The 13,421-nt window shown below is 42.2% G+C and overlaps 1 protein-coding gene across 1 annotated transcript in view; it reads right to left on the reverse strand.

The window, feature by feature from the left end:
* ADGRA1 (adhesion G protein-coupled receptor A1) overlaps window positions 1-13,421 on the reverse strand; it is a 313,190-nt gene that overhangs the window by 202,272 nt on the left and 97,497 nt on the right. Inside the window, exons 4-5 of the mRNA XM_083740999.1 lie at window positions 8,668-8,739; window positions 4,378-4,449 (exon numbers count right to left, since the gene is read on the reverse strand). Of these exons, the coding sequence (XP_083597125.1) occupies window positions 4,378-4,449; window positions 8,668-8,739 (144 nt within the window). The remainder of the gene's footprint in view (window positions 1-4,377; window positions 4,450-8,667; window positions 8,740-13,421) is intronic.

Consider the following 13,421-nt stretch of genomic DNA (forward strand, 5'->3'; position numbering starts at 1 on the left):
AATGTGTTGATCTGCACCAAGACTCTGGTGTTTTTACATCAAGAGACTAGCGCACCTACCCCACTAGAAATTATTTCCCCTTCCTTTGGCCTTTGGAGCTGGGAAAAGGGGAGACAGTAGAGAGAAGTATTCAACTGGAATGCTTTTAAATCTTTGCAGGCTGAACCAGGAAATGCTCTACTGCTTTCAATAAACAAAACAAACATAATTATCACAGGGTGGTGTTTATATATGCTAAAATTATTATTGCATGTCAAGGACCCCCAAGACACCCCCGAATAAAAACACGGTTCACACATCATTTTTGTTTTTGTTTTTGACATGATTTTGGCCACAACTTTATTGAATTACAGTATGTGAGTGGTTGCTTAGGCATTTGTTAGCGACTGTCTGTTCCCACTTGGAGGTAGGAACAGAACTGACATCCGCATCCCTGTGGAAGTCAGTTTTGGAGAGAGAATAAAGCTGGGCACTAGGCACTCACCTCTCCTGAAATGCTCCCAGGGGCTCTTGCGTGGCCCTAGCTCTTTGCCAGGGATTCAGACAAAAGCATGGCGAGCCCCTGGATTCCTTTAACAGAAAACCCTTGCAACAGCAGCATTGGAGGGGCAGGCACAGCCAACCACATCCCCTCCACCAACCAAAAATTAACCAATGCCTAACCGCAACCTTACAAGTTGTGACGATTTGCTATGCAGTAGGCAAAACCCAAATGGCCCCAGCCAATCAGCCAAATGGTAAAATTCCTACCAGGCCCCCGCTCCAAAGAAGAAGAAGAAGAGTTTGGATTTGATATCCCGCCTTTCACTCCCCTTCAGGAGTCTCAAAGCGGCTAACAGTCTCCTTTCCCTTCCTCCCCCACAACAAACACTCTGTGAGGTGAGTGGGGCTGAGAGACTTCAAAGAAGTGTGACTGGCCCAAGGTCACCCAGCAGCTGCAGGTGGAGGAGCGGAGACACGGACCCGGTTCCTCAGATTACGAGACTACCGCTCTTAACCACTACACCAAGGTCAGAGGGAACAAACCCTAAATAAAGGGAGGGTAGGCGGGTAATCCAATGTGCGCAGTAAAAAGAGAAAGCTCAACGTTGCGCACAGGGAACACATATAGCAACCCCATCAATCAAATAAAATTGCAACAATAAATTTTCCCCAGCAACAATTGAAGGTGTCCAATCAAATTCGTGGCCATCCAAACCAACCCGCCTAGCAACAGGGGATGTCATGGTTGCTCCCACCGCAACACGAGCTCTCCATGAAGGAGAACCCACTTTCTCATTGTTCCTGTACAAAAAATGTTGTTTTCTCCTACTACCTTCACTCTAATATGCTTCCCAATCTAATCTCTAAAACTCAATTGTTCCTCTCTGCCTACGACACCACTCCCTTACCCGCACCCCATGGTTTTTCACTCTGGCCCCGGCCTATCCCATACTTCCTGCTTCTTCCCTATTGGTTCTCATTAGCAAGTGACCTCATTTCCTCCTTTTGCACCTTATCAACCACTTGGCATAAACCTCTTACCTTTAGCCACAAATTCTTATCACTATGTTAAGATTTCCTTTCAATCATATATGGTAATACCATATTTGCAAATTAAGGAAATAGGTATCTTAATTTGTGCTTTAAGGACTTTTATTTATTTATTTATTTGTAAATGTAAAAAAAAGAAAAAAAGAATTTTACACTAATAAAAAAGAAACAGAAGAAAAGAAGTACCGAGACTGCATGTGTACATAGCAAACAATTAATCAACTTAAATGAGTGCCAAACAACACACTGACTACTTCATTAAAATTGATCAGTCTGCGATAGTGCCTCTGAAGGTAACCCAGTGAGAAGATTATTAGTTTTTCTGAACGGCTCATTTGTCTCCAAATTATCATTTAATCTGGCAATCCCTTTATAATTCTACTACCATTTTGATCTTTCAAATGCTTTTCAGGACAATAAAGGCTAGAAATTAAAATACTATCAGCAGATGAAAATTAACAACTGTATAGTACAGTTATGAGATTGTTCAAGGTATGTGAGATACACCACCAAGTATTAGACTTGAATGCAGAAAAAAGACTGAAAGTAATTCTGTTGAAGGAACACATGCCATGCCCCTGAAGATTCTGCTTAAATCTATTTGGATAGATTCAGAACTGTGCATGAGGCAAAACTGTTGTGTGTGGATCAATCTGGTGATTAATGTAATATGGTGGAATATAGACCTTCCTGACATATCCTAGAGTTAATATAATCAAATCACAGATGGTATTGACCTGATTGCACATAATCTTGGTTTTTGCTTTATGAAAGCTATACACAAACACCTAAATTTCTATTCCTGTTTTTAAATATTCTGTTACCTTTTATACAAAACACACTGTGCCTGCATTTCCTATGTAATAGTTAGGAGATAGTCATACATACACACCAGAAGGCAAGTGTCAGGGAACTGACATCGGAGCCAGAAGTGGAGGCAGGGCTCCCAAGCGATGCCGGAGAAGGGCCAAGCAGGGAGAGAGGGAACTCATTGGCTGGGGAAGGAAATCAGCGTAACACCAGGGATAAAGGGGGGCGGATGGGGGAATCGGAGAGGGGGCTCCAGGACTCTTCGCCGGAGACCAGCAGGGAGAGCACAGGTCCTCCGCTACCCACACCCACCCTGCGCTGAAGACGTCCGCGCAGGGAAAGTAGGCGTAGACATGGCGTCAAAGAACTTCTTTACTGGAAGAAGTTCAAGAAACGCCCACTGACGGATTCTGCTAGTGACTGAACAGCCACGAAGTGAAGGGCTGTCCAGCCAGGAAAGGTTTAACCAGGCTACCTAGCTAGGAGTGACGGCAACTTACGCATGAGCAACCCCATATAACCATTACAGCAAGCTTTTACATACTTGTTCAAATCTAAAAGAGTATGTCCTCCCCCACACACCTTATGTTGCTTACATACCACTAAGAGCTTTGCAAGTTCTAGTTTTACTTTTTGCTTAACAGTTTTCAACATCTACTTCAAACTTAGCATACTCAAACCGTACAAACATTAAATTTTTTTGAATGGTTTTTGCTGCCTTTGGGTTTTGTAGGTGGCGGCTGCTCTCGCTGGCCCTAGCGTCATTTGCCCCACTGTCATTTAATCTGATTGGCTGCAGCAACACATATGATTTAGTGTCATCATTCAGACATAACATCATGGCAAAACCTTGGTCAAGGAGTCATCCTAGACAATCGCTTTAATTTAGTGTTGTGCCGAAATGTTCCAGCTGGAACACTTTCATCATATTCACTGGAGGCTGGGTGTGTGTTTGTCTGTGTGAGTAAGAGGGGGGAAACAAATCTGAAGGGAAAAGTTCAGTCTTTGATGGGCTAGAGCAGGCATGGCCAAACTCGGCTCTCCAGATGTTTTGGGACTACAATTCCCATCATCCCTGACCACTGGTCTTGTTAACTAGGGATGATGGGAGTTGTAGTCCCAAAACATCTGGAGGGCCGAGTTTGGCCATGCTTGGGCTAGACATAACCTTCAGGGCAGGGGACTTAACATTAACATCTGGACACACTGAAGGCGTCCCCCCTTTAACTGCAAAGACATATGCACACACACACACACACACAGCCCACTTGTCATTGTGGTAAGTGGCAGCAGCATTCCTAATCTGGTCCAGAGCCATTGCTCCTCCTTTATGGAAGGCTGCTATATCACAGTGTAGCACCCTTGCAGCTACACTGTTCAGGTAAAAATGGCTGTCACCCGTCATGGATAGGCACAGTCTTTTATTTAAATCCCACAATGCTCTGGGAGGGATGCTACACTGTGATCCATCCAGAAACGTCTGAGGGGGTGTGGGTAGAAATGACCCCCAGATGGGCTAGGAACTCTGCCACCACACAACACAGCAGGGAGAAATGAGGCTCAAGAGAATGATGCCAAAGAAGATGAATTAGTAAAAAAAAAAAAAATGGTACTAAGAAAAAGCACCAGAGGCTTCCACCAATAGGAAGGAAAGAAGCAAATTTCTTAAAGCAAACTTCTGCACCATCATCTCCCTACCAGTGCTATTTTTCTAGAAAAAGAGGTGCCAGAACTCACCATGAACGCATCTCTCGGTCTCTTATAATGGCAATTGGGCCCACCTGAGAGCTGTTTGAACTGAGCTCTGGCGAGTTTCGACCGAAAAATAGCCCTGCATAACCCCATTCCAAGGGAGGTGGTAGTTCTCGCAGCACTCCAGGATTTTTCAGAAGAATGTAAATCCATTCATGTAACTCTGGATAAATTAATTTAAACTCTTAGGAAAGTTACAATTCCTTTAAGGCATAATGATGAGTCGGTTTTCCTAATTGCAATAGCTGGTGTTTTGATAGTTTTGAAAAGTACAATACTCACAATTTATGAAGGTTTTTAAGGCCAACAAAGATTTCAGGTGTTAAACAGCCAATTCTGTTATTAGAAAGATCCCTAAATAAAAAAAGGGAGGGGATAGCATTAATGAAGGAAAGTGCAAAATCATGAATAGTCTCATTAGCATTTTATCCTCATACAACCTTTAGACAGCTAATACAATTTTAAAAAGGATAACTGTTTTCTAAAATATAAGATTTATCCAAAATATATAGTAAACACAAAACTTATACTTTCCAGACAAGTACTTCAATAAAATATGTTATTGTATTTAATCTGACTTCTTCATAAATTAGTCATATGTATAGAGATCTCAAAAACGGATGAAGAAGAAACTCCAGCCCCCCATAATGCCAATTTTTAAAGTGATGTTAAAGAGATCATAATCCACACACAAAAGGAATGGGTACTACCAGACCCACAGCTGGGGGCAGCCAGAAGGTTTGATGGATGCAAGGGGTGTGTGTCTTAAAGAAGGGAACTAAAAGTGTGTCTGAACTAGAACATCCATCGATCATCACCTAATGCCTTATGCCCTGTACCACCAGCATTCTAGGCTCTCAGGAGACCAGACAGAACAGGCCTTAGAGAAAGGTACCCAGACTGCAAACACTCTGTACCACTCTTAGCTTGAATATGATCAGTTGACTCTCCAAACCAACTGCAACACCGTATAGCTCATACAGCCGCTGCAGGCAAGCCACTCATGTCCAAATAACCTGGCAGTAAAGCATCTACTTCTTGTTTCAATTCACTGCCCTGGCTCACTGGCTCAAGGGTTACTGCCCTGGATTGTGATACCTGCCTGTCTTTGCCCTACTGTATTGCTGCCTTGGAATTCTTATGCCAGGCTGTTATTCTGCACTTGGTCCTGGTTCTTTGATCCTTGTCTGACAGATCTCGTGCCTAATCTGTAACCACAAATGTTGCCCTACTCTTCCTTAACCCACTCACAGCTCAACTTCATCGGCACCCATTTCAGAACTAGGAGAGATGGTTCCACTTATCTAAAAAATATTTTAATACTAGTTTGGTCAACTGATAGAAGCAATAGGATCTCGGGATTTAGACTAAATTTAACCCAGAGCTGGTTTATAAATAATCTACTTATTTATCAACACTTACAGTCCACCCTTCCTCCCCAAAACTCAAATCAGTCACTTTATATATGGCTCTGATGAACATTTGGCTAATTTGGGCATCAAAGTAGAAAGATGCACCACTGAATAGTTGCAGGATATGCATCCCTCTTCTCAACATATTCAGTGTAGCTATTAACTGAGACCAATCTAACCCAGTTTAAGGGAACTTTCTGTGTTCCTATGAGTCAGAGCCAGTCCAGGAAGAGGAAGGTTTGAGCATGATGAGAATCTCGATTTCGGGGGTATCAGCTGTGCGTGTCAACACAAGAAGTAATCACAAATGTGGTCCATCCATCTGAACCTGATGAGACTGAAGTATATGCAAGATGAGCTGACCTGAAAATGAACCTATTTGGAAATTGATATTGCAGAGTTTGTGCAAAAATCTGCTGAATAGTATAAAACACCTGTGGGATTTTGGGCCCCTCTCTCTCTCTCTCTCTCTCTCACACACACACACACACACACACACAAAATTGTGAATTATCCCACAAAAAAGTAAAAGTGCTTGCAAAATCTCTAAATCAAACACTAAAATCTAAATAAAGTTTGATACCGATACTAAAATCTGAACGTGTTTCGTTTTCAATTTTTAAAGAAATGAAAGGGTATTTAGCAACCGAACCAAATCCCAAAATATTTAACTGAATGGGCATATTAGTTAAACCAAGATCTACAAGTTTATGCTACTCTTTGTGAATTGGTTTGCCAAAGTGATGGCAAAACCTCTGCCATCAGTGCTATCTCCACACCCAATATGTTGCATAGGTTTTTAACAGTTTTTCTTAACAAGACATCAACAAAAAGAAACAGTTTGTACTAGCCTGCTTTTGGATGCCTTTCTACTGTTCCTTATTATTTCAGACCAAATTTACCTCATGTCACACAAATCTGGTGTTCATTTTTTTTGCTGTAAATATTTATACCAGAAATGTTGACTCATGAAATTGATCTTGTAAAACAACCAGACACATGGCCTGTGCTCAGATTTATTTTTCCTCGTAGACATCATTTTATGTTAATCCACGAGATCTCTTTCTCTGCCATTGCAGATACTAAATTATCACAGTACAGTCAGTCAGCGAGAAGGATTCCAAATAAAATTGTTAATTTTATGTAGATTTGGCAGCCTGTGGTTTTCCAACTGACTCACAAAGCCTCTTGTCACTTGCAAGACGTCTGTGTTACATTAACTTCAGCTGCTTACTATATCCTCTGTGGGAAGTATATGAATGAATGGGAAACAGACTAAAGCACAGTCTTAAAGAAGTTAGCAGCCTTCAAGCACCAACTGCAACAAGAAAGCCATTCATTTATCTTGTAATGTAATCTTCTGTATCCTAATCAGGCAACAGAAATAATCTTTTCTTTTCTGGAGAAACTCATAATTATTTAGAAATAAATTATAATCGGGCTATTCACTGACATTAAGATATTCCATATTGCATTGAAAGTAATGTCTGAAACTGGTAAACAACCACATTGTATGAAAGCCCAGAATAGTGATTATTTTTTATTTCTGTCTCTAGAGCGCCTGCTGCAGCATCTTTTCTCCAGTTATTTACAAACCCAGGAGCTTCTGCTCTGTGACCTTTGCCTTCACAGTTCTTTTGCTTGTGGCTGAGCAATATTGAATCACAGCTAATACAGCTTCCCCATTCTTCCCACAAGAGGTCAGGGTTGTGTTATTAGAGTACAATCATCTCCATAGCAATAAGACTCAATTGTCATCATAGCGTTTTCGCAGATTTACTGTGACTCAAAGTGCATTCAGATTCACAGAGCAGATCTATCTGGAAATGTGCATAATTTCTGCACGTATATTGCTATCCATACACTGACTTTCCAATTTTCAGAATCACAAAGTAGATCTGTTTGGAAATGCATTTAATTTTTAACTAATATATTGCTGTCCAGTCTGTATCGCCTCCATTTTTGAAGTACAAAACCTGTGCAATATTTTTGTGTTGCTGTCAAAGCCCAACTGTATTCAGGAAAGGCAATGACTATTATACTTATCCTCCTAGTGGTGCAACAATAAAATGGGTAGCATGTTTGCAAAGCTAAGCAGGGTCTTGTATGGTTTCAAATTGGATGGGAGACCATGTACTAAGATTCCTGCATTGCAGGTGGTTGGACTAGATGACCCTCAGAGTCCTTTCCAACTCTGCAATTCTATGATTGTGTGATTCTATGGCTCCATAGTTGTATATGCAGTTCAGTGTGTAAACTAAGACAGATAGGCAGTACTACTAGGGTGGTCAAATATATATATAGGACAGGACTCCTGAACCTTTAATATTTTATTTATTAAAATGTTTAAGGCTTGCCCTTTTACTTTTTCTTCTTCCTATCATCATCATCAACAACAACAACAATTATTTATACCCTACCCATCTGACTGGGTTACCCCAATCACTCTGGGCAGCTTCCAACAAAATATAAAAGGACAAAATAAAAGCTTCCCAAAACAGTCATCTAATTGTCTAACTCTCTGACATCTGACAGGAAGCAGTTCCACAGGGCAGGCGCAACTACCCTATGCAATATGCCCAGAAGTTCTGATGGATTTGTAATGTGTATCAAACTAACTTTAAAATGTATACACAGTAACTTAAAAATACATATATAAATTGCACTCTAAAGGATGGGAAGAAGGATTTTCTTAATCAGGGGCAATCAAATTACCAAATATAGCATATTTTACAAGAAATCAGTGATTATATCATTTCTAGTAAAAAGGAAGCTAAAGAACTATATAAAGCATATAAACATCACATAGTTGGTAATTAATATGTTGATTATCAAGTACTATGTTGATTATCAAGTACTATCAACTACAGATGTATATTTTTTTACACTTAACTGAGCCCTCCTTGGAGCTTAAATGTTAATTTTAAATCATCGTAAAGTTCAGAAGAGTTATCATAGAAACAAATTTATATTTGTCCATGTAGATAAAGCACAAATCATGCGTAGAAAGAAAAATCTCAAAAAGAATCAAACAGCCCTATATGTAGTTCATATGTCCTACATGTTATAATTGCTTGGTGACATATTCCAAATTCCCCAAGGACAGAAATGTCAATACGAGTACAATTTCTAAGGTAATTCAGATGGAATTAATACTTACAGACGCTTCAGTTCCGAAAGTCCATAGAAGGCCCCAGGCTCAATAGTACTAATCAAGTTATTCTTCAGATCTCTGGAGATACACAATAGCAAAAGCAATTAATTATCAGTTTACATACAGCTTTTAGTCTCAAACACAAGCAGAAAAAGAAGATGGGTGAAGGCTGAGAATTCTTTAGCATTTATTGAAGGTAATAATAAGGAGAGAGGACATTAATATAAAACAATATAGTTGGGGGTATTATTTGGGGGGGGCTGAACATAAATTGAGGGAAAGGGGAGATAAGAGGAGGGAAAACTTTACTTTTGTTTATTTCCACCACCCAAGTTAAAAGTCCCAATTAAAATGTACAGCTTTACCAGCTGTAGGGAAAATGCATTATTAAGATATCCCATGAAAGGCAGTGAAATAATGACAGAAAGTCTACATATTGATTTGCTTCCTGATCATGCACAACTTAATGATGTCTATGTGCACTTGCATGCTCAGGAAGTAGTACACTGGGCTGCAAGTGAGCATATGTATCACGAAGAGGATGTACAAATCTCAGGAGACTCACAAAGGCACACACTTGGATAGAGTTGAAGAACTAAATAGGTTTTCCACCTTTGATCTCCAGAAACAGATGCAGAAATGTTTCATTGGCCCTAATGACCTTGCATACTGCCAACATTGAACTTTGTGTTTGAATCAATGGTATCTGCCATTGCAGGTTGCTTCCCCCCCCTCTCTCTCTGCTTCTGTAAAAGACAGATTTCAAGATGGCTAGGCCAACTAAGACATTAAGGAACACTGCATGGTACACCCCACTCTAACATAGCATCAGTACAGGCTTCAGCTGGCTGGGCTGCACATTTGAATGCTCATACTGTACATAATAGTGTGTGTGTGTGTGTGTGTGTGTGTGAGAGAGAGAGAGAGAGAGAGAGAGAGAGAGAAACTAACTATCATGTAGCAGGAAAGCTAGACATAACTTTACTCCCTGACATGCACACATGCATGTAACATTCAAATATATGATCTCCCACAGTCCTTCTTACATATTTTATTCTTCTTTTAATATTCTGTTGGGAGCCACCCAGAGTGGCTGGGGATACTTAGCCAGATGGGGTATGTACAGTATGTATGTATGTATGTATGTATGTATGTATAAATACATTTAAAATAAAATAAAATAATTATATCAGTTCACATAGGCAACAGTGGCTGGAGTGTGGTACCTGCCCTCTTAACACTAGCATTGCTGCAGTTCACCAGTAAAGTGCTGAGGATGCAATGCTGGACTGGTTCTCTCTGTGTATCTGTACCCAACCTGCTCTGCCCTGCCCTGCCCCATCCCAGTGCCATCAAGGTAAGCTACAGTGATGCCAGAGCCAGGAGGGCAGCTCTGCCCCACCACACCAGTTGCTACTGCACACGCACATTTTTACTTCACCGTGCCGGTGTAGTCTTTTGAGTAGCTCCCAGTTATAGGAAAAGCAGATCCAGCTTGTGAAAGGTAGCTTCCCAATTACAAAAGCCACTATTATGGTCTTACGTACCTAGGACAGGTGAGATAACACAGGTGCACATCATAATGTGATTTTACAACTACAGTGGCACCTCGGGTTAAGTACTTAATTCGTTCCAGAGGTCCGTTCTTAACCTGAAACTGTTCTTAACCTAAAGCACGACTTTAGCTAATGGGGCCTCCCGCTGCCGCCTTGCCGCTGGAGCACGATTTCTGTTCTCATCCTGAAGCAAAGTTCTTAACCTGAAGCACTATTTCTGGGTTAGCGGAGTCTGTAACCTGAAGCGTATGTAACCTGAAGCGTATGTAACCTGAGGTACCACTGTAGTGAGAAAGAAGCTATTATGTCAAGGGCCAACTTTCACCTAGAGGTCAGAGTAAAACAAATCCTGTTTTTGGACAAGGCCTGAAGAGAAAAACCAATTTGTCTCAACTCAATCCACAAGCGACTGTGTTGAACCTCTTACTGTAATCTAATTCAGTCATTGCAGTCTTCATTTGAATTTCTTTTGTTCCAGAATGGTGACTCTAGAGCAGGCTTCCTCAAACTCGGCCTTCCAGATGTTTTGAGACTACAATTCCCATCATTCCTGACCACTGGTCCTGCTAGTTAGGGATCATGGGAGTTGTAGGCCAAAAAAAAAATCTGGAGGGCCAAAAAACATCTGGAGGAAGCCTGCTCTAGAGTCTCTCCAAAGGCTGAAACGTCTCCTCACTGTCAGATTGTGCCCATTTATTCTTATGGGAGAGGCTCCAGCATCCCCGTCGAAACCGTTCCCACCCGCCTCTTCGGGGCTCCCCTCCTGCCAGCATGGTGTAGTGGTTAAGAGCAGTGGACTCGTAATCTGGTGAACTGGGTTCGCGTCCCCGCTCCTCCACATGCAGCTGCTGGGTGACCTTGGGCCAGTCACACTTCTCTGAAGTCTCTCAGCCTCACTCACCTCACAGAGTGTTTGTTGTGGGGGAGGAAGGGAAAGGAGAATGTTAGCAGCTTTGAGACTCCTTTGGGTAGTGATAAAGCGGGATATCAAACTCTTCTTCTTCCTGCCATGCACAGGAGGCTTGGGAGGTAATATGCATGCCTGGGCCACGCAACTGAGCGAAGGAGAGCGCTTTCGCAACTGAGCGAAAGAGGGAGGAGAAGGAGTGCAAAAGCAAGCTGGCCGTGTGACTGAGAAAGTGAGCGCAGCACAAGGGATAGGAGGAGGAGCCTCTCGTGTGCCTCCTTTCATTTCGTTCCCATCCCCAAGAAGGCCTCAGCTCCCAAAGAGGGGGCACGAGGGGACGGTTGCCGTGCACTGCGCTCACTCAGCTGCCCAGTTTAGAGAAGCGCGCACACACACACACAAACCCAACCTCACAACACCACCAGCGAGCAACTATTGTGTCACCCAGGACGCAGGAGTGCTGTGCGTACATGGGGCGAGTGGATTCTAGGAAAACAAGAAGCCGCCGGCAAAGCCACGCAGCTCCCACACTCGCTGGGTGCCCCTGAGAGGCTGGCGCTATGGCGCAATGCACCACTAAGCCCTATAGGAAAGTCGGCTCTGCTAATGGCACACAATGCTCATACTTAGTATGGTTGACAGCTCGCTTCAATTGACTGTGCAAGATTAAGTTTCTTGTTCTACTAGAATTAGATGGACTTTGCACAAAACATCTTTGACAATGCAGAGGACAAATAATGCACTTGTATTGTGACTGTTTTTCCATGGGATGAACTTCCCCACCCCAAATACTCATGCCTTAAAGGTAAAGGTAAAGGTACCCCTGCCCGTACGGGCCAGTCTTGACAGACTCTGGGGTTGTGCGCCCATCTCACTCAAGAGGCCAGGGGCCAGCGCTGTCCGGAGACACTTCCGGGTCACGTGGCCAGCGTGACATCGCTGCTCTGGCGAGCCAGAGCTGCACACGGAAACGCCGTTTACCTTCCCGCTAGTAAGCGGTCCCTATTTATCTACTTGCACCTGGGGGTGCTTTCGAACTGCTAGGTTGGCAGGCGCTGGGACCAAGCAACGGGAGCGCACCCCGCCGCAGGGATTCGAACCACCGACCTTTCAAACGGCAAGCCCTAGGCGCTGAGGCTTTAGCATTAATTCCTTCTTTCTTTAAGCTTATATCACACTTCAGTGCCTGTCATTTGCCAGAGAATTGTATCACATCTGTAATTAACAGAAAGGTCCATCTCCTTCTCTTCAGCTGGTAACCAAGAAAGTCATGCATGTACAAGTTCTTAGTTACACATTCTTCTAATGACCAGCCACAGAGGAAAAAGTCAAAGGATGAGGTGCCAAAAGTTGCTGGTCTCTCAGCTGTGCCAATGGGATGTGCCCTACATCTCTCCTGTCCTCTGCTGCAACACTGTAGCTTCAGATGGACTCATGTCATCTATAAGATGTCACACATATGTAGAACTCACGTGGTTCACTAGATAGACTCCCTGATCTCGAATGGTGAAGGAGAAGTTAGAAGGTTTCATCCCCACCATTGCGAATGCAGAATGAAAGAAAATGTCACATGTTTACTTAAACAATCTGCTGCCTTTCCTTGCACCCTAATCTCAAGCAGCATTGTGAAAATGTGCAGTGTGAAAAAACACACACACAAAAAAAAAATTAGTACCAAGCAAATTTGAAATGGGTCCAGTGTTGACTGCAATTTCCAACCCAATTATGAAATGGACAGTGGTATAATTGTGCATTTCTGCAATAAATAGAGAGGGAGTTTTAAAAATGCACTAGTGTATGTGTGTGTGTGTGTGTATATACAGTGGTACTTCTGGTTACATACTTAATTCATTCCAGAGGTCCGTTCTTAACCTGAAACTGTTCTTAACCTGAAGCACCACTTTAGGTAATGGGGCCTCCTGCTGCTGCCGCACCGCCGGAGCACAATTTCTGTTCTCGTCCTGAAGCAAAGTTCTTAATCCGAGGTATTATTTCTGAGTTAGTGGAGTCTGTAACCTGAAGCGTATGTAACCTGAAATGTATGTAACCCGAGGTACCACTGTATAGATATATAGTGTGCATATAAAATAAACGCTGAATTCATGTTTAACATTAACTTTTTAGACACGCAATATCATGCAGTATAAATTAGGAAGATTTACTAGCATAACTTTTCCATTATGCTCCTTTACACTTTGGACTGTCTTCACGCTCTTACCATAGCTTTACCTCATGTAATCTTCCAAAAAAAAACAAACCAAAAACAACAACCTGAAAACGTTCCTGACAAGTTATAT

This window comes from Podarcis gaigeae, assembly GCF_964106915.1.
Source record: "Podarcis gaigeae genome assembly, chromosome: 5".
Lineage (NCBI taxonomy): Eukaryota > Metazoa > Chordata > Lepidosauria > Squamata > Lacertidae > Podarcis > Podarcis gaigeae.